Here is a 21,687-nt window from a genome sequence, read left to right as displayed (position 1 = left end):
CTTTTCTCCACATCCTTACCAACTCATGTTATTTGTTGTCTTTTTGATAATAGCCGTTCTGACAGGTGTGAGGTGATATCTCATTGTGGTTTTGATAATTTCATTCCCCTGATGATTAATGATGTTGAACATTCCTTCATGTGTCTGTTGGTAATCTTTATATCTTCTTTGGAAAAATGTCTGTTCAGGTCCTCTGCCTATTTTTTTAATTGGGTTTGTTGTTTTTGATATTGCGTTACATAAATTCTTTGTATGTTTTGGGTATTAACCCTTTATCGGATATATTATTTGCAAATACAGTTGTTTGGCTGCCTTTTCGTTTTGTTTTTGTGTTTCATCATGCGTAGTTTTGTGAAACCACCGCCACCATAATCGAGATATAAAAGTATATCACCATAACAAGGCTTCCTTGTGCTACTCCTTTTAACTGTACTATCACTTTCCCTACCTCCTGATCCCTGGCAACCACTAACCTGTCCTCATTTTATATAATTTTATTTCAAAAATAACAAATATAAATGGAATCATACAGTATGTAATATTTTGAGCACAGATTTTTTCACTTAATATAAATCCCTCGAAGTTCAGCCAAGTTGGTATGTGTATCAATGGTTTGTTCCTTTTCATTACTGAGTAGTATTCTACTGTATGGATATATATATATATATATATATATATATATATATATATATATATACTTTTTTGTGATACGCGGGCCTCTCACTGCTGTGGCCTCTCCTGTCGTGGAGCACAGGCTCCGGATGTGCAGGCTCAGTGGCCACGGCTCATGGGCCCAGCCGCTCCATGGCATGTGGGATCCTCCTGGACCGGGGCACGAACCCGCATCACCTGCATCAGTAGGCAGACTCTCAACCACTGCGCCACCAGGGAAGCCCTGTATGGATATATTTATACCATGGATTGTTTAACCATTCACCCATTGACCAACCTTTTGGTAGTTTCTAGGTTTTGGTATTACAAATAAAGCTACTGTGAACATTTATGTACAGATTTCTATGCCTACATAAGTTTTTATTTTTCTTGGATAAATGCCCAAGGATGCTACTGTTGGGTCCTATGGTAATTTCATTTTTATTTTTAAAAATGATTGCTAAACTAATTTCCAGAGTGGCTATACCCACTATTCATATTGTCTTCCAATCCATGAGCACAGTGTGTCTCTCCAATTATTTAGATTTTCTTTGATTTCTTTCATCAGCATTATGTTTTTCCAGCATGTAGATCCTATATATGTTTTATTAGATTTATACCTAAATATTTTATTTTCTTTGGAGCATTTATAAATGTGGTTTTGATTTTGGTTTCTAGTTATTCATTGTTATGCAATTGATTTTTGTGTATTGATCTTGTGTTCTGCAACTTTGTTTCATTTGTTAATTACAGGAGGTTTTTTTAGTAGATTTCTTGGGATTTCTTATCTAGATAATCATGTCATCTACAGGTAGAGAGAGTTTTGTTTGTTTCCAATCTATATGCTCTTCCATCCCTTTTAAATTTACAAGTTAATATTTATACCTCTTCACTGAATCTGGCTCCATGATGCCATTGTAAACACTTTGGCAGAGGTCATTAGGAACATCATTTTTGCAAAATCCAGTGGACACTTTTCATTTATCTTTTTCAATCCTTACTCAGTTACATGTGATGGTTCTTTTTCTGTCTCTCTGGCACCCTTTCTCTGGCTCCTCTTGTGACTTCATTTCTGCTACCCATCCCAGATTTTTTTTTTTTTTTGCCAGATTTTTAATTGGAGTTTCCCAGGCTTTCATTACTTTAGTCCTTGTCTCTCCTTGGGTAATTTTATTCCTAGTGGATTTAGTTATCACTATATGCTATTTATTCATAAAATGCTATTTTAGGGTCCAGTCGCTTTTTTTTGCCCGAGCTCCAACGCCAAGAGCAAAATGGACCTTCACTTATGTGTCTCATAGAATGTTCCAAACTGAATTTATCTTAAACCTCAAATCTGTTCCTCCTTATATATTTCCTATTTCAGTGAAAAATTCCACTTTTTACCTTTAATCCAAACTAGAAACCCTGACAACATGCTTAACTTTCATCCAACTCTGGATTCTACTGTTACATTATCTCTTGAATATTTCTTTTCAGTCTTCATTGGTACTTCTCTCCAAACCTTTTTTTTTACACTGCCTCTGGGCATGATATTTCTAAAATGTAAACTGGATTGGTACTACCGTGCTTAAAATTTCTTAATGGCTACCGTCCTTTTGCTTTCACAGTTCTTCTCAATTTTTTCAGCCTGACCTCTGGAATCACTTGCTTTTCTCTCATATTTCAGCTACCCTGAATCATTTGTAGTTCCTCAGACTCACACTGTCTTGATTGCTATAGCATCTATATAAATATAGTAAGCAGTTCATTCATGGACATGGGTAATAGATGAGAATGATTTTCCTGAGCACCATTTTCATTATCTTATCAATAAAGTCTAGATGCTCAATTTCCATTAATATATTGGTAAACTAGAATATCCTTTACTTCAAGCTTAGTATAAGCAATTTTTAAAAATGTCTTTTGTCCTTATAAAAATCCATAGAAAAATTCAATTCTTCATTATTTATATAGTTATCCGCTTGGATGAATTGCACAAAATTTATGTGTTGCCTCTGGCTTTCCCATACTCTCTAGAGAACTTTGAATAAGTTTAATATTCACATAAACAAATTTGTTGATAGAGGCAAATCTACCAAAAAAATTCAATTAAGGTAATCAGAAATTAAATACAAATACTTTCAGTTTTCTATTGCATTTCTCAGGAAAAAAATTCCAGAAAATTCCAGAAAGCAAATCTTGAATTTGCCCTGCACCAGCAACTTTGTTTATATAGCATTTACATTGTATTAGGTATGATAAATAATCCAGATGATTTAAAGTGTATGGGAGGATGTGTGAGTAGGTCATATGCAAATACTACACCATTTTATATAAGGGACTTGAATATCTACGTAGTTTGTTATCCACAGGGGTCCTAGAAGCAATGCCCCATGGATATTGAGGAACGACTATATCAGGGTATATAATTTTTCAGTATTAGAAATATGAATTGTTTAGTAGTAGAAATTTGATTGTAGTAACTGTTCGGCGCACGGTGCTTTTTCAATTTTCAGGATTTTGTCTTTAGGGTAAATCTCCAGAAGTAGAATTCCTGAGTCAAAGGATATTATTTAAAAGCTTGTTTTTGGAACAGATATTGCCAAATTGCTTTACAGAGGGTTTTATTAGTTAGCTCTTCCATCAGCTGATTGGAAGTGTACATTTTACCAAATCTTTATGAACAATGTGTATCATATTAAAGGAAAAAAGCATTTTTGAGATTTGATGATGTGAACAGTGTTGGTTTGTTGTTTTAATTTTTATTTGTCTGATGACTATGGAAGTTGAACTTTGCCTGTGTATTTTAGTTATTTCCCTTTTTTGTGAGGTGTTTTGTGTCCCTTATTGTTTTCTCATTAGGGTTTTGGTGATTTTCTTAATTTTTTTCACCTCTTTTAGTATTAGCTCTTTTTTGGGGATTTATTTATGATCTTCCCCATTTGTTTTGTACATCTGGCTTTCTTTTTTTACTTTCAACATATATGAACATGTTTAGATTGACACATTTGTTTTCTTTTCACTCTGATATTTTTCCATTGCTTTTAAATAGTTGGATTTCTTTCACTGTCTTATTTTATGTTTTCTATATTTCTCTCCTTTTTAATGCAACTTTCCTTTTTTCTTTATTATTTGGATTGATTGTGCTTTTTAGATTCAGTTTTGTGTATTCCATAGGTTTTAAAGTTATACTTCTATTTTTGTCCTTTTAGTAGTGATTACTGTGAAATTTTTACTATGTATACCTAAACTTTAAATTGTTGTTATACTAATTTTACTCCTTCCTGTTAATCAGTTTTGAGGATCTCAGAAGGCTTTAACTTATTATCTTCTTTCCATCTTATATGCTGTTATTATCCAGAATTTTAGTTTCATTTTACTTTTATACCTCCCAAATTAACTGCTGTTGTTATTATTATTGTGTAATGAATACTTCTTTGATCTTATTTGCCTGTTTATCAGTTTTCTTGGTTTGCTGTTTTTAGCATCTCACTTCTTTCTGGGTTTAATTTCCACCTTTATGAAGTACTCTAAAAGATATTACAAGAGATTCTCTTAGTGGTAAACATTCAATTTTCATTGTCTAAAAAAATCTTTATTGTAGTCTCTCTCGTTGGTAGTTTATTTGGTTGCATCAGGTTGGTGGATATTTTCTCCCAGTGCTTTGAAAATATTAACTCCACTATTGAATTGGTTCTGTTTTTGCTGTTGAGATTTTTATATATTAGTGGTGTTACCATTTTATTGTAAAACGTGTCTTTTTTTTTCCCTTAGTTGTAGTTAAGATCTTCTTTTTCAAATGTCTTTGCTGTTCTTCTGTTTCATGATCATGACTCTAGGAGTGAATTTCTTTTTTGTTATCTTTTTTAAGATTTATTGTGTTTCCTATATCTATGGATTTATGTTTTTGATAACTTCTGAAAAATCTTTATCTCTTTGAATATTAATTCTGTCTTATTCTTTCTATTTTTGCCTTCTGAAACTTGTTTTACACACGTTACAACTTCTCAGTCTGTCCTTCGTATCCCTAATCTTTCATATTTATCTTGTTGTCTCTCTGTGCTACACTGTGGGTAGTGAGACTCAAATCTGAGTCTCTCAGATCATAAACTTATGTGCAATTCATAAGAGGGTTTGAAGTTTACTGTACTCCAGTGGTTCTCAAAGTGTGATCTGAAGACCGCTAGGTCATGATTTACTTTCTTCATCATCATTCTCTTATGAATGTAGAGTGGAATTTTCCAGAGGCTACCTGATGTATGACACTGTGGTAGATTGAAGGCAGAAGTAAATATGAGAATCCAACTGTTTTCTATTAGGCCAGATTTTTTAAAATGTAAAATAAAATAATTCCATTATTTTTACCAGTTTTCTTTTTGTTTTGGAAAATATAGCTATTTTTCATAAAAAGCAAAAACTTAAAGTTTTATCATTTGTTTATAATTATGTTAATGTGATGGATTTCTTATTTTTAAAAGCATATATTTAAACTTTTTTCTCCTTTTTTATTTCTCCTATGGTAAATATGGGTAGATGTAACCCATTTATACAAAAGGTCATTGGCACTCTCAGTAATTTTTAAGAGGGTGAAATGTCCTGAAATCAGAAACTTTGAGGACCCTTGTGTAGAGAGTTGAGAGTAGGGAGCCACTGAATTATTTTAAGCTAGCAAGCAACTTGATTGAGTTTGTAATTTAGGAAGTTGACAGGCTTTTCAAAGTTGAGGAATAGATTGGAGGAGGTGATTTCAGATAATTAGTTAAGCTCATTTTGCCATATTCTAGGAGAAAAGTGATGGGGCCTAGATGGAACTAAGTCATTGGCTGGGTGATAACTAAAATTATCATTTTAGTATATTTTCCTTTATTTGAAGGAAGCGTTGAAAAGTTCATTCAGCAAATCGTTATCAAGTGCCATAGTACTGTACTAAATACTGAGGATATAGTGGTTAATGGGAGGACAAAACCTTTCTCCTCTCTTGAATGTTTTAAGGAAAAAATGTTATATCATGAGTAGCTTATGATTTTAATTTTAGCATAGGAATGTTGTCTTGTAGTCTTAGAACCACCAGATGGTAAAATACTTCGCTTTAGAGTTAGGTTTGTTTTTGAGCTGAAATAACTTGAGTAATTTAAAAACATTATTGAAAAGGAAATAAAAAACCGAAAACCAGGAACCATCCACAAATAACTTGTGGATGAATGAAGATGAAGATAAATGTGTTTCAAACTGTATTCTATGCCTTAAAAATTCAGGAACAGAAGAAATCATGGTTTCTTGAACTTCTACCTTTGTCTAAAACCTCCTAATCAGAAGTAGTAGAAAGAACACTCTTTTTAGTTAAGCTGTTTTGGAAAATAGCTATGTGTTATAAAGATCGAGTTCTTAAAATATATATATTTAAACTGTAGAATCTTTTATTATGTCACGTATAAGCTTGAAATTTGTGCCACATGAAAACCAAACTTGGCGTAAGGTGGATTTTTTGGTTTGACCTTTTTTTTTTTTTTTTTTTTTTTTTTTTTTTTGTGGTACGCGGGCCTCTCACTGTTGTGGCCTCTCCCGTTGTGGAGCACAGGCTCTGGACGCGCAGGCTCAGCGGCCATGGCTCACGGGCCCAGCCGCTCTGCGGCATGTGGGATCTTCCCGGACTGGGGCACGAACCCGTGTCCCCTGCATCGGCAGGCGGACTCTCAACCACTGCGCCACCAGGGAAGCCCTGACCATTTTTTTTTAACATTAAGGAAGTTTTAATTCTTGTTTGCCATTCTGAATGTTTTTGGGGGGTTCTGTTGTATTTGTTTTATCCTTGGGAAGACTTTTATTTTCTTTTTTCAGCTGTAAGAGGTATTTTTATTCTCTCACAGGTCTTCTAATTTAGGAAGAAGAAAAATTGGGATTGAGATAAGAAAGGAAGGCTTTTAGTTTCAGGAAGGACTTTCTAAGAATGTTATGAATGAATGAAAATATGAGGTTGTAATAGAAGTGCCAGTACAACCTTAATTATAGTGTTCAATGCTGTGGACACTATAATTTATATGTCTGAATGCTGGGGGGAAGAAAAAAGCAGGTTTGAGACTTTGCAACTTGCTGATAGTTGCAAGCTCTTTTTCCCCCTGTTAGCATTAAGTCATCTCAATGTGTTATCTGGAAGTAAAGATAATGAAGAACACAGACTGCAGCTTCTAGTTTTTTATTTCTGTTCACAAGGTCTATAGGTTCTATAGTTCACAAGGTCTATAGGTTCCCTTTTAATCCATAAAATGCAATGGTTCTCTGATTTTTGTTTTGATTATTAGGTGCTGCTAATTTTCTTTTTTCTTGAATTGGTTCATTTTTGCCTTGATTTTCTTTTTGAAACTTCGGATATCTTATCTTTAGAAACTGTACCGAGCCTATATCTGATCTTAGTTTTCTAGTCAGGTTATAATTGGGTTTTACTAGTCTGAATAACAATTTCCGCCTATTAATTGTAGTGTTTTAGATTATTCACATTTTATGAAATTTTCTGTATGTTCAGGTTTAAGTCTAATTTTTTGTTTGTTTACTATTTGTCCCATTTAATTTTTCTTCCTTTTTTCTTTTTTCCTGCCTTTTTTTTTGATTAGTTGAGTATATTTTAGCATTCCATTTTATTTTCATTATTGGCCTTTTGCTATAACTCTTCATTTTCTTATTTTGTGGTTGTTCTAGGGTTGGCAGTATGCATGCTTAACTTACCATTGTCTACTTTCGAATAATAATATACTACTTAATGGATAATTTAAGTATTCTCCTTTAGTATGCTTACAACAGTATGATTCTCTTTATACCCTGTCATCATTTGTGCCAGTGTTGTTATAACTCTTATATATATGTTACGGACCCCAGGACTACATCATCATCATCATTGTCTTCATCATCATCATAGTTATGATTGCTTTGAACAATTAATTGATTTTTAAGAAATTAAAAAACAAAAAGTGTCTGTTCTATTTACCCACATAGTTATTTCCGGACTTCTCATTCCTGTATGCAGATCAAAGATTTTAATCTAGCAGCATTTTACTTCAGCTTAAAGAACTTCTAAAAATAGTTTTTGTAGTGCATTTCATATCTACAGACTCTTTCAGCTTTTGTTTGTTTGAAAAAGTCTTTGCTACTTTCTTTGCTTAAAAACTCTGACTTCTGGATTTAACCTTTGGGGTTATTTCTGCTTATCTGCTTATGGTTGGGCTTTTCTAATAGCAGCTGTGTCTACTTTGTTTTCAAAAGAGAATAATAGCAATACTTGGAATGAGAGAAAGATGGCCAGCAGTTAGAAGATGAAAAGATCTTAGTAAGAGCAATATAAATAGCTTAAAGTAATTGCTTCTTCTATGAACTCTTTAAACACTTTGTTAACAAACTCTCTAATATTATTTGTCAAAAAATTTTGAACTTTATTTTTCTTATTTGTTAAATGAGAATAACAATATCTTATAGGATATTTGTGATGATTATGAACAATGAATATAAAGCTCTTGCATTGCTATACCCGTAATAATTAATTACTCTCAATATTATTTTACAGCTGACGTCTTGTTTGCTTTTAAAAATACTCCTTTATAAATAATAAATATTCTGAAGCCAAGGACTCTTTCTTTTCCCACTGTTAACAACTTTTATCTCCTGTGCACTGTGCAGAGTATCCTGAATATAGCAGGTGCTTTCTTTCTTTTGACCCTTTACCACCTTCGTTCTACTTTATTATTTCCAGGCTCTTTTTTTTCATGTCTAGACCTAATGGAGTCTTTTCCTGTCTCATGTTACACAACATCCACTTATTCATTAACTCACTGTAATATGGCTTCTTCCCTTACCACTCTAATTGAACTATTCTTTCAAAGTTCTGTAGTCATCTGTTAGTAGTCCTAGGAAATCTTAATTTTTGGCTTTCCAGTTTAAGATGATTGTAAATACTATAATAGTCATAGTTGCCATCTTATTGGTGAAGAATTAAATTTGCCCACATTGTCCAAAAATAAATTAATTTTAAGGAGTGAATCTTGTTTGGTGTTGATGGTTATTTTGTACATCTGCATACACAGAGGTACTGATGATGATCAGCACTCCTTAGTTGTTGAACTATTCCTGAAGACTAGGCTCGCACCTCCAACATTGTTGCACTGTTTAGCTCAGGCATGTTTTACTGTTTGCCTCAACTTGTCCAAATATAAACTTCCCTCCAAGTTAGAGCTCATTCTCAGCTTTAGTTATCTTATTTAGTAGAACCATTATTTACCTCTGAATTGCATTTGTTTTATAAGGAAGATAGGAATTATCATTGTTGACTATAAGTAAAATGTTTCTAATATTTACAGTGCAAATGCAATGCCAAGAAAAAGGGGGAAAATGTTATTTAGGGTCCTATTAAGTAGTACAGATTAACAGAGGATTTTCCAGTGCATCAAAGAAAATCCAGTAAGAGATTGGATATACCTTTAAGAAACAAAATATTATTATTCTTTTCTTATTTTTGAATGAGACAAACTTTAAACTGTTAAAGAGTATGTTTTCTGAAAAATAAGTTTATTTTATATATAAATTTTAATTTCTTAATAGATAAGAATATATTGTTGTCTTATAACAGTTAAAGTATTTAGATCTTTCCTTAACTATTGTTTAAAGTATCTGTGAATATGAATGGATACTCAAGTATAGAATAGATGTTAGGGGATTTCAACTACAAAATAAACAAGTGTTCTTATTTAAACAGAGATATAGTAAGCATCATGGCTCTTGAGGTTTTTTTCCTTTTTTTTTTAAAACAGCACACTCATACTATAGCTCTACAGCCAAAGTCCCCTTCATAGCTAAAGTGAAATGAATCATTATAATCTGAATACTTAGCTATTGTTAAATTTTAAAATTCTTACTATTGTTCTAGTTCTAATTTAATTCTTTTAACTTTTACTTCAGTTACTTAAAATCTCAGTTGGCTTCATTAGTATTATTGAGATGTATTCATAGTACTATTGAGAAAATTCTACTGTGTTTTACTGAAAATTTACCTTGAAATGTATTCTTTTCTTCTTATGTACTGAATGCTCCTGGGTTTCTCTGTTTTTGGATTTATATATGATTAGAAGATGTTTCTAGTTTTTTCCCCACACTTATGTATCTTTTTCCCCAAGTTAGTTTTAGATCTTATTTTCTTAATCATGTTGGCCAATTTTTTTTTTTTTTTTTTTTTTTTGCGGTACGCGGGCCTCTCACTGTTGTGGCTTCTCCCATTGCGGAGCACAGGCTCCGGACGCGCAGGCTCAGTGGCCATGGCTCACGGGCCCAGCAGCTCCGCGGCATGTGGGATCTTCCCGGACCGGGGCACGAACCTGTGTCCCTTGAATCGGCAGGCGGACTCCCAACCACTGCGCCACCAGGGAAGCCCCACATTTAACTTTTACTTTTGCATATGTTTAGAATGTGCTGTTTTGATTTTTTTTTTTTTCGGAAGTGTTATATTTTTCTTTTCCTTGGGTCTGTTGAATCTTCTTCAGCCTATTTTCTTACTGAAAATTACTTCCCTTTCTCTTATTAAAGCTTTATTGTTTCATTAGAAATTAAAGGGGTAACAGTAGAAATGTCTTCTTGGCAGTACTATAGCCAAGCAAAAATTTTATGCTTTTCCCCCTGGGCTATTTTATAAGATTCCCTCGTAATTTAGATATATTTGTGGTATGATGTTTTTTGCCTTATAAAACAATGAAAACACTGGGTTACAGAGCAATTTCAGGTTGAGTAATTGTTTATCCTGTACGTTTTTATTAAGGCAAATGTTTTAAAGTGGGAGTCATGAAACTATGGCCCATGGGCCTACTGCCTGTTTTTATAAGTAAGGGTATTTTGAAACACAGCTAAGTATTGTCTGTGGCTGTTTTATTTTATTTATTTTTTATCGAAATATAGTTGACATACAACATTATGTTAGTTCTAGGTGTACTACACAGTGATTTGATAATTGTATACATTAGGAAATGATCATCACTATAAGTTTAGTGTTAATCTGTCCCCATACAAAGTTATTACAGAACTACTGACCATATTCTTTATGATGCATATTATATCCCCATGGCTTATTTATTTTATAACTGAGGGTTTGTACCTCTTAATCCCCTTCACCTATTTTGCCTGACCCCTCACCTTCCTCCCCTTTGGCAACCACCCATTTGTTCTCAGTATCTATGAGTCTGTTTAGGTTTTGTTTTGTTTTTTTAGATTCCACATATAAGTGGGATCATGTGGTATTTGTTTTCTTTGTCTGACTTATTTCACTTGTGTCATACAGTCTAGATCAATCCATGTGATTGCAAGTGGCAAGATTTCATTTTTTATGGCTGAGTAATATTCCACTGTGCGTGTGTGTGTACACACACACACACACTCACACACACCACATTTGCTTTATCCATTCATCTATCGATAGACATTTAGGTTGCTTCCATATCTTGGCTATTGTGAATAATGCTCCAGTTAATATTGGAGTGCATATATCTTTTCAAATTAGTGTTTTTGTTTTCTTCAGGCAAATACTCAGTATTGAAATTGCTAGATTATATGGTAGTTTTATTTTTGATTTTTTATTATTATTATTTTTTTGTGGTACGGGGCCTCTCATTGTTGTGGCCTCTCCCGTTGTGGAGCAAGGCTCCGGACGTGCAGGCTCAGCGGCCATGGCTCATGGGCCTAGCCGCTTGGCGGCATGTGGGATCTTCCCGGACCGGGGCACAAACCCGTGTCCCCTGCATCGGCAGGCGGACTCTCAACCACTGGCGCCACCATGGAAGCCCCAACCTCCCTCTTTTTTTGTTTGCAGGGCCTAGTCTTTTCAAACCGTGTCCTTTGTGATGTTTTCCTGACTACTGTAGCTCACTGTGATCTCTCCCGTCTCAGAATATATGGTGCTTAGTACTCTATGTTTAGTTGGCCTTCTCTCGTCTGGAGGCAATAGAGCAATGTAGGTAAGATTGTGCCATTTAGTAGTAGTGTGATTTTGACCCATTTAATCTCTTTATGCCTCGTGTCCTCATCTTTAAATGGGGATCTTCTTTTATAGGGAATAGTGTCTACTTCATAGAGTTGTTTAGAGAATTAAGAGATGTGAATGTAGTGTCAGTAGTACATGACCCATTGTAAGTGCCATAAAAAAATTGTTTTTTTTCTGTGTGTCTCTTTTCCTCTCTGCCTGCCATTCTTCTTTCTTCCCTTTCTCTCTGCTTTCCTGTCTTTCATCAGTAATAATGCTAGGGGCTTTTCTATCAGATGTATCTGGGCATTCATCCCAGCTCTTTTACTTCGTATGTTTTTGACCTTAGAACCTCTTAAGCCCTAATTTCCTCCTCCTCCTTAAAGTTCTGGCACATATAAATGCTCAATAAATTTCACTGTTTTTTTTGTGTGTGTGACATATGTAATAGCTGACTAACTTGAATTGCTCTTAACCTTTTTATGCATATAAGTATTGTTCCTCAAGTAGGTAAAGTAAAGCTACCAGAATATGGGTACTATCTATCTGTATTCCCTATTTTCTCTCAAAATGCCTGACACATACTTTTTTTTTTAAAAAAAAATCAGGTGTTCCTTGAAGGAAGTTATACATATAAGAAAACAAAGTGCAGTTTTATTAATCGGTTCACACACCCAGTCACCCCCAGTGAATTTTGGTAAATATTAGATGGTAGAATGTGGCTTAGGCCAGAATGCCTCTGTATATACTTTTGTTCTCTCATTCCTTAATTTCTGCCCATTTCACCTTCCAGATCTAAGGGTGGGTCTAACCACTTCAATCCAGTGGTTTAAAAACAGGGAAGGATAGGTTGGCAATATGATATATACCTACTGATATGAAGGAAAGGGATGTCATAGGCAATAATGAAGAGCAAATGTTTTCTAACATATGATGCTATTATATAACCAGCATAGTTTGATTGTTCTCTGGCTGGGCAGTATCCTGGGTTAGGTGGCTAGCTGTGGGTGTGAAAAGAAGGCAGAGGAGAGATGGCTAGTGATTGCATCATCTGGGAAACATGGCTCTGGTCCTGTTACTGAGTAACATGGATCTCAGGGATAGAAGAGTGGCTCCATCACACAGGTGTTTACAGTTAGTATAGTGATCTCTTTCATTATTAAAATGTAGCCTAATACATCTTATTGTATGTTAAGCTTTGGCCTGTCAGGTTAACTATTCCTGCATTTGGGAGGTTCAAGTAAAAGAATGCAAGGGAGCATAAACTCTCTTTTCTTCTTCCCCAGCCTATCGCAGTCCCTTATCCTCACTCTTATGGGAGAGAAGATGGAAGCAGCCTCCTCTGTGGGCTTAAGCTGATGTGTGAAGAGGTTGGGGGCATACACTCCTTTACTGAAGTTGCTTGGCATTTTTTTTTATGGCTAAAATTAAGTTTATTAATATTGCTGTCAGGGTAGAGGGGTTCCAGAGATTCCCATTTTTACCACAAAAGGTAGTGTTTTGTTTTTTCTGGCTCACTCTCCAGTTGTACCTCTGCGTTGCTGACTTGACTTGGCTCTCTGACTCTCCGAAGTAGTTACCTTTAGAGATTCTTTATTGCATCTATTGCCGTTATACCTGCTTCTGGAGGGGATAGAGGTGAATGTCTCTAAGGGCTTTGTAGCGGTTCATTTCCAAGGCCCTCACACTCTGTTCAGGAGCTTTTGGTGACCAGAACTTCCAGGTGAACCTTAGTCCTTCTCTGCTTGCCAAGTTTGGTGCCACAAGGCTGAAGAGCATAAGGCACATCGCTTCTCTGTCTTTTGTTTTCTCCTTCTTCAACTCTTTCTTTTAACCTTTGTTTTTAAACAAGGACTTCGAACGATTCAGTCACCTGTTTTAAGTTTTGTCCTCAATCTTATTCATACTATTGTGAATCTGGGAGTTGATGGTTTTCCAGTTTTAATTGACTAGCCCTGTGAGGGCTCAGGTGAAAAGTATGTAACATGATCCCATGATCAGTCATTATGAAAGTAATGGGTCTGTTTACATACAGTGTTTGCCATGTTTTCACTCTGTTAGGAACTTTTGTAAGGAAATGACATTCTTGCTTGTTTCATGAGGAGCAAAGGGCAGTATTTTCAGAAATAGCTATGTGGTCCCCAAGAGACAACATTCTTTTGCCATGAAATCTACTTACCAGACATTTTGGAAAAATTGCATCCTAAATCAGAAAGATATAACTGTAATGTGTTTGGGGTTAAAAATTATCTCAAAACATTTTAACTGGTATTTTTGAGAACAGAGTTACTTTTATTAGAAATTAGAGGCTTTCAATGAATTAAAATGTGTAATAGTCCAAAGTGATGCATACTGGTTAAAAGCAGATGATGAACTCAAACTAATGGTGGAAGTAATTCCAGTTTTAATAGTAAATATTATAATTGTTGTTTTGCTTTATTTTTTAAAATTTAATTCAGTTGGGGCAGGATTTGAATGGAAGCTCACTTAATTGATGCAATTAAAATGTAATTGAAATGAAAACAAGTCAAAATTATCAAAAGGATTATTTTCTAATTATAATACATATGCAACCATAATTTCCTAACCAGAATTAAGAAAGAAATGTTTGCACATTTGGTAATGTTTGTTTCATAGTACATATTCCTATGGGTACCATGATTAATGCCCATTTTTAAGGCACACTGAAATTTCAAGTTTATTAAAATTTTTGTTTAAGCAAATGAAGTTATTTAGTTTGTTTTTCTTTTAAGTGAAAAAATGTAGTTTGTAGGGAACTTTATTCAGTTCTTTTTTTAAACTATTTGAAAACTCATATTTAGTCTATGCATTTTACCCATTTTTGCTGCTAATAACTTTTTAAAAATAAAATAACTTGTTCTTTCTTTTGCTTTAAAATGTTTGTCATTTCGTGTATGCCAGATTTATTGGACTGCAGTAGTTTTAGTGCATTTTGGCTGGAATGTTTATTATGACATCACTATAATCTATATACAGTATGTGATTTCAGATGGTTTCAGTGTTAAATATTTTCATAATTATGCTACTTTTGGCAGTTCACTTGGAACTTTTTCACATCTCTTTAATGAATATGTTTTACTTCTGGGCTTTTGAGACAACCATATGTTTCAAAAATTAATAGTGTGCTTTTAATGTTAACATTGTGCAGAAGTGTATGACTACAGACATTTTTAAGGATCTAAGTTGAACTAAAAGTAATTACAGTAAGGTCTTATTCACAGTAGTAGTCTTTTAGTATTTGGAGACTATAACATCCCCCAAAATAACAGAAGATGTCATTATAAAGATTGAATAGTGAAGCTGTTTTGTGGAATGAAATGCTGTGAAGTTTTTTATTAACTTAAACGTAAGTTCGTGCAAAAATTTCCTTTATTGTTTGTTACAGTAAATTTTTAACTTTTTGTTGTAATGAAGTTTCAAACAGAAATTTTTTCTTTTGCTAATGTATCACACTAGCATCTGAAGCCATGCTATATTGTAAAAGATTCATCTTTTATTATTGTATAATCCTCTTAGTGTGGTAGTGAATAAGAATTTTTGTGTCTTAAAGGAGGGCCTATCATTGTTCTTATTTGCCTCTAGTACCCTATTAGAATGGTAAATTTAGTGGGTATCCTTCTTTTTGTTCTTGAAATTTTCTCTTCAAATATATAAAAGAAACTAAATTTATCACGATTCTTTTAAGCATTATGAAATAGTTTTATTATTGATTAATGAATTGATGGTGCACAGTACACCATCTGTTTCCCTTTGTGTTGGAGAGATGTTTGATCTCTGCCTCCTCATATGCATCTCTCATTCAAGCAGAATGTGCTCTTTTATCCCCCCAAAAGGAATAAGATGATGTCAGATGCTTTTACCTCATTCTACTACCTCATCTGTTTCCTCCTTGTAATATCCGTCTTATTGAAAGAGCAATCTATGTTTATTTTTTCCATTTTAACTTGTTATTCACCCTTTGAACTACTCTTTTACTTCTTCCACTCCTGTCCCTCTACTGCAATTACTAAATGTCCTTTTTTTTTCCTTTGGTTATTGGCACCCTCCTCCTAATTACCAAATTAAGTGTTAACGTCTCTGTGGTTCTTAATGTGACCTCATTTTTATTGAACTAGTACATGCCTTTAGCTTCTGGTATTGTTCTCTCATCTTAAACATTGTATACTGTGGCTTTTTTTGACTAATCATTATCCTTGCATGTGCTGTTTATAGGTTTCCCTATTTAGCCTCCAATCTTAACCTAAAACATTTCTACACTCAGTTTTAACGGCCTCATCTCTCTAGTTCTTCCAAATAGAATGACTCTTTGTGTTCCTATTACTTGAAAACAAACAAAAAAGTACTCTTGTAGACTGGTTATATATGTTTTAAATAGATTCTGAAATCTTTGCGAACAGATATTATATCTAATTTGCTTTTGTAAATCCAGAAATTAACACATAAAAGCATTATATAAATGTTTGTTGAATCAAGTCAGGAAAAGAGTACTCATTTGCATTGTATAGGTTTCAAAAATATGTATGATTTTTTTGAAGTTTTTATGTTATCCATATCAAAACCCAGTTAAACCTTATATCTAATCTGAACAATATTCAATTCAGTGAACAGTGTTAAATAGGATGCCAAGATTTCTGAGGATGATTAAGATTAATCATTAAAGGTGATTAAAAAGCTTGGATTCTTAATTTAACTCACAAAATAGTAAGGGTCTTAACATATAAACAAATAGGGGAATATTAAGACCCTTTCCATTTATTTTGCATTTTCAAATGGAAAATGTTTAAAAGCTTCCTTTGAATTGTCTTCTTTTGCTAAAACCATATATAAGATTTTTTTTGACATTATCAAGTGGTGTCTTTTGATACCAACTAAAGAAATAGACAATTTATGATTTTAAACTACTACTTACTTTTAAAATGGTGTTTAAGAATGCAAATTATGAAAAATTTTGGTTACATAGATTTTTAGAGCTAAAAAAAACCCCTGAAGAGTCTATTTTATCACATTTTAGTAACTTGCATACATTCAACAAAACTTTTTAAAATTCTTGAATGGTGACTGATACTTTTCCTTCTTCAAAATAAAAATAGGATGACCATGAAAGCTGTGGTTCTAATTCTACCAACCGTAGTACTACTGAGAACACAAAGTCATCAGTAAAACCCAGAAGAATTCAGCAGGCTGCTCCCACAGATCCTGATTTGCCACCAGGTAACTTCTTTTTTATTTTTAATTTTGGTTTATTTTTGGCTGCGTTGGGTCTTCGTTGCTGTGCGTGCGCTTCTCATCGCTGTGGCTTCTCTTGTTGTGGAGCAGGCTCTAGGTGCATGGGTTTCAGTAGTTGCAGCACGTGGGCTCAGTAGTTGTGTCACGCAGGCTTCAGTAATTGTGGTGCACAGGCTTAGTTGCTCCATGGCTTGTGGGATCTTCCTGGACCAGGGCTCGAACCCCTGTCCCCTACATTGGCAGGCGGATTCTTAACCACTGCACCACAAGGGAAGTCCCACCACCAGGTAACTTCTAAGGGTATTGATAAAACCAAAATTTTGATTGTTATTAATCATTGTTGTAACCCTTTGTAGAATATATGTTTTCCATATTTTTTAGTGTCATAAAATATTTAAAATATATGTAAATTTGCTGCATGACATCAGAACAGATTGAAAGATGTTTGTGAGGGCTCTGGACTCATTCAAATTTTGATGCTCTTTTGTCCTAGGTTTATTCCTTAAGTTTCTTTCTTTCTTTTTTTTTTCTATTTACTCCTTTAAGATTAAAAGGTGGATGACTGAATGACAGTTACTTGAATATATTTTTGTCTTAAAATTTACTCATCTGTAAGTATAGGAATCACTGATCTAAACAACAAAATAACACAGATCATTTCAGACAGCTTCCAGTCTCCAGATTAAAAGCTTCATCACTTCAATTATATATATAATTCCTTTCATTTATTTTCTCATAGATTCTAATCATCTCTTGAGGATGATTAAAGGACAAATCCCAATAATTAATACATTGTTCTTACTTTGCTGCTGTTTGTCCCTATGCACGTGATCATATATCAGGACCCCTTCCCTTAAATTTTTCCTAGATTAAAGGTCAGGAATCAAATACATCTTCATGGAACACTAGTGCACATTTGATGTTTTTAACAGCGTTTCACATTAAATAAAAAGGAGACATATTGTTCTGGGAAAGATAAGTACTCATTACATCATTAAGTTAAACAATAATCTTATCATTGTATAAAAAGTTCCCAGAAATTTAAGTTAGCTCTGTACTGCTTGAAATGTTTGTATAATAGTTATAGTCTTTTCCATGTGGCGATTTTGCAGAGCAAAGTGTCAGTGCAGGTGTTTCATTCTTTTTCTGTTTTTTTTTTTTTATGTTTCTGTTTATTTCTTCATTACACTCACGATCTTATAGTTATTTGTTGTCATCAGGGAAACAGAAAGAGGGATGGAAGTCAGCTCTTCTTGGGGACTCAGGACTTTCTTCCTTAGTTATATTAGTTCCAATACCTAAAAGGTGGATCCCAATCCTGTTTTCACTCACAGAGAACTCTGAAAACAGGCCAGTTTATCTGATGCAAAATCAACACCTGAGGAGACCCAAATCTTTTTTTACATTTTAAGATGATAACTGGGATTTTTTTTTTTTTTTTTTGCGGTACGCGGGCTTCCCACCGCCGTGGCCTCTTCCGTTGCAGAGCACAGGCTCCGGATGCGCAGGCCCGGCGGCCATGGCTCACGGGACCAGCCGCTCTGCGGCACATGGGATCCTCCCAGACCGGGGCACGAACCCGCGTCCCCTGCATCGGCAGGCGGACTCTCAACCACTGCACCACCAGGGAAGCCCATAAGTGGGATTTTTTAAAAAAAAATTTTATTGGAGTATAGTTGCTTTCTTACATCCTCTCCAAGCAAAGACTTGCCTCTGACTCCTACTTATAGTCTCTTTGTTCCTCTTGCTTCTTGATAAACAAAGGAAACTGAAATTTTTATTTATCTGGAGGAGTAGTGGCTTACAAATAACAGTTCCTTGATAAATGTTTAATGAAGGAAAAAAAAACAATGATTGTTACATGTCAGCTCTGTGGCCAAAGTGCATTGATGCCTTTTTACAGTTAGTAGTTATCTGTCCTTCTCTTTCATTTATCAATTATTTCTTTTTTTTGAGGTATAGCTGACATTGGTATACACTTGTTTTCTGCCCCAAAGCTTTGTAAGCTGGTTTCAACCTAAGTTCAACCCAATTTCAAAGCTATTAATTTTGGACAGTCTTCTGGCACCATCTACTTTACTTGTAAGAGGTTGCCATTAGGTACATCATTTCATAGCCGCCCTCCCTCAAATATAGTTTCTAAATTACATTTGAATTGAACATATTTAACTGGTGTTATAGTGATGTTAATGCTGATGCTTTGTGTTCTTAGGAACTTTACCTAACAGATCTCAGTATTCTCTCTGGCCTTAGAATAAATAGATTAATTGCTACGGCTGGAGAAGGTGCCAGAAGAAGTTATTTTACTTCTGAATGTTTCTAATTCTACTTAGAGTAGTTATGATGGTTAAAGAGCTTTCTAAATTCTTTTCGTAATTATTAACTCCTTGGGAGAAGTCCCTGGTGAATCTAATTAAACTGTAAATTAAACTATAGCTTATTCTTATTTATAAAATGGGCAACCCCTTTACCCCTCCAAATTTCTGACTACATATCCCCTTAAAACTTCCTAAGCCAGCTCATTGTATACAACTCTCTCCATCAATATCCTGGCAAAGAATAAGCAGTTTTAGGTTTAACTGTTGAGTCTTATTACATTTTTTTTTTCTTTTAAGAACTTGTTTAAGAAAAATTTAAAGCTTTTGTCAGTTGTTGATTTCACAGATTAAAAATCTTCTGTGGGCTAACTTGCATGTCCTCAAAACAGGTCCCAGACTTTTAATGATTCTTTAGAGACTGTATTGGAATTTATACTGATATTCAGGATTGGGAGAACTGACCTATTTTTAGGAGCATAAAACATAAAAATAAACGTAACATAAAACATCCTATATTTAGTGGCATAAAACAGAGCTGTGTTCTACTAAACTACTTGAGGTAGCTTTTGGATTAACAGGTGCTTTTCTGCCTTACCTGACAGGACTCATATCCTCTTTTATGCTGTGACAAATATCACAGTTAAAGGAGTTGCTTTAGGAAGTAACTGAACTTGTTGGACAATTACTGGAAGGCAGAGCAGCTAAACTTAATATTGCCAAAGGAAAAAAAAAAGATAATTTGACAGTCCAGTTGGATAATGGTAAATCCTTTTATTTCAAGATTAACTCATATGGTTATTTGAGGACTCATTTCTGGCAATGTTATCTTACCTGGAAAGAACCTATATTAAGGTTCTTTCATGGTAGAGATGAATTCCTGTTCTCAAAATTTTCTAGGGCAAAGTTACTTCTTCCAGCATCTGTGGTTATAATTTTGGAGTTCAAACATTTACGTAGATTCAGAGATGCTTTTTGAGAAAAGTTTTGGTGTTGAGAATAGTTGTTTGTTTTATATCTTGAAGGATGGGCACCCCTCTAATAGGAAAGAAACACAAGTCAATATCTCGTATTTCTTTGCAATTTCTGGTCTTGTTACCTGGAACAGTCTTTTTCAGATTATGCATCCTGACCAGTGAGTGCATTGTGAAAGCAATTTAGTGGGTCATGGCAAGCATTTAAAAAATACGTAGCATAGAATAGAAAACCACATGGTGTGGGGAATGTAGTAAAGGTTAATCATATTGCAAGAAACTTATGCGTATATGTGTGCTTTGCTTGGTTATGATGTAATATTTCTTACTGGGAGAGAGGTCAAAAGAGTTTGAATCTGACTGATTTGAGCCATACACATTTTCTTTCAGTTAATGATATATAGGCCAGAACCTTCAATTACTTTTAATAGTTTTGAATTGTGGGCTTAGGATACTCAGTAAGATATGTTGACAATTCCTATTTAGAGAGAAAGTTTAAGGATGTTTCATTTATTTCTTTCTTCATTCATGCTTTCCTCAGTATTCTCTGTACTTTATCTAGCTTAGAAGTGAGATTACTTCTACATACAGCTACATACCTGGATTATTTAGTCCTGTGCTCTCTGAAGTGTACAACCTTTGGTTTTGTTGAAGGTCATTGTAAGAAGCCAGCCTTCTGTGGGCTGCTTCTGCATTTTCTCTAAAATGGCTTTAAGGGTATTGTGCTTTAATTTATTCAGGACCTCTTAATTAACGGGTATGTTTTTTCTTGTTAAATATTTTTTCATTAAAGTTTTTTTCTACTTATTTTCTAGGAAGCTCAGATAAATTTTGTGTTCTAGTGCATAGCTTCCTCTTTCTTGATTTTGTCATGTAATTGTCTCTTCCCTTTTTTTCTCCTTACCCTTTTACTCAGAATACATGTATTGGGGTGGCCAAAAAGTTCCTTCGGTTTTAAAGCAAAAATAAAAGACACATTTTTCATTTTCACCAAGTACTTTATTGACCAACGTATTCACAGTTTTGTTCCACTACGTTCTGCCATTTTCCAGGCCACTTCATAATTCCATCTTTCCAAAACTTTTCATCTTTTTAAGCAAAGAACAGTCTTCTAGGGAATTGCAATTTTTTCCATTAAGAGAATTTTATAAAGCCCGAAATGAATGGAAATCCGAAGGTGCAATGTCTGGTGAATATGGCGGATGAATCAGAACTTCCCAGCCAAGCTGTAACAGTTTTAGTCTGGTCATCAAAGAAACACATGGTCTTGCGTTATCCTAATGGAAGATTATGTGTTTTCTGTTGACTAATTCCGGATGCTTTTTGTCGAGTGCTGCTTTCAGTTGCTTTAATTGGGACCAGTACTTGTTGGAATTAACTGTTTGGTTTTCCGGAAGGAGCTCATAATAGAGGAGCTTCCAATCCCACCATATACACAAAATCACCTTCTTTGGATGAAGACTGGCCTTTGGTGTGGTTGGTGGTGGTTCATTTTTCTTGCCCCATGATTTCTTCCATTCCACATTACTGTACA

The 21,687-nt window shown here is 34.4% G+C and overlaps 1 protein-coding gene across 11 annotated transcripts in view; it reads left to right on the top strand.

Moving 5' to 3' along the window:
• Window positions 1-21,687, top strand: part of VPS13B (vacuolar protein sorting 13 homolog B) — a 798,169-nt gene that overhangs the window by 21,803 nt on the left and 754,679 nt on the right. For all 11 annotated transcript variants that reach the window (XR_010936247.1, XM_067711645.1, XM_067711646.1 and 8 more), the window contains exon 4: window positions 16,729-16,849. Coding sequence is in view for 10 of the 11 variants with exons in the window: in XM_067711645.1 (XP_067567746.1) it covers window positions 16,729-16,849 (121 nt within the window). In the remaining variant the exon portion in view is untranslated. The remainder of the gene's footprint in view (window positions 1-16,728; window positions 16,850-21,687) is intronic.

The sequence above is a fragment of the Pseudorca crassidens genome, chromosome 17 (genome assembly GCF_039906515.1).
Source record: "Pseudorca crassidens isolate mPseCra1 chromosome 17, mPseCra1.hap1, whole genome shotgun sequence".
Taxonomy (NCBI): Eukaryota; Metazoa; Chordata; class Mammalia; order Artiodactyla; family Delphinidae; genus Pseudorca; species Pseudorca crassidens.
Note: the sequence above shows the minus strand (reverse complement) of the source record. Positions and strands in the feature narration are given on the sequence as shown.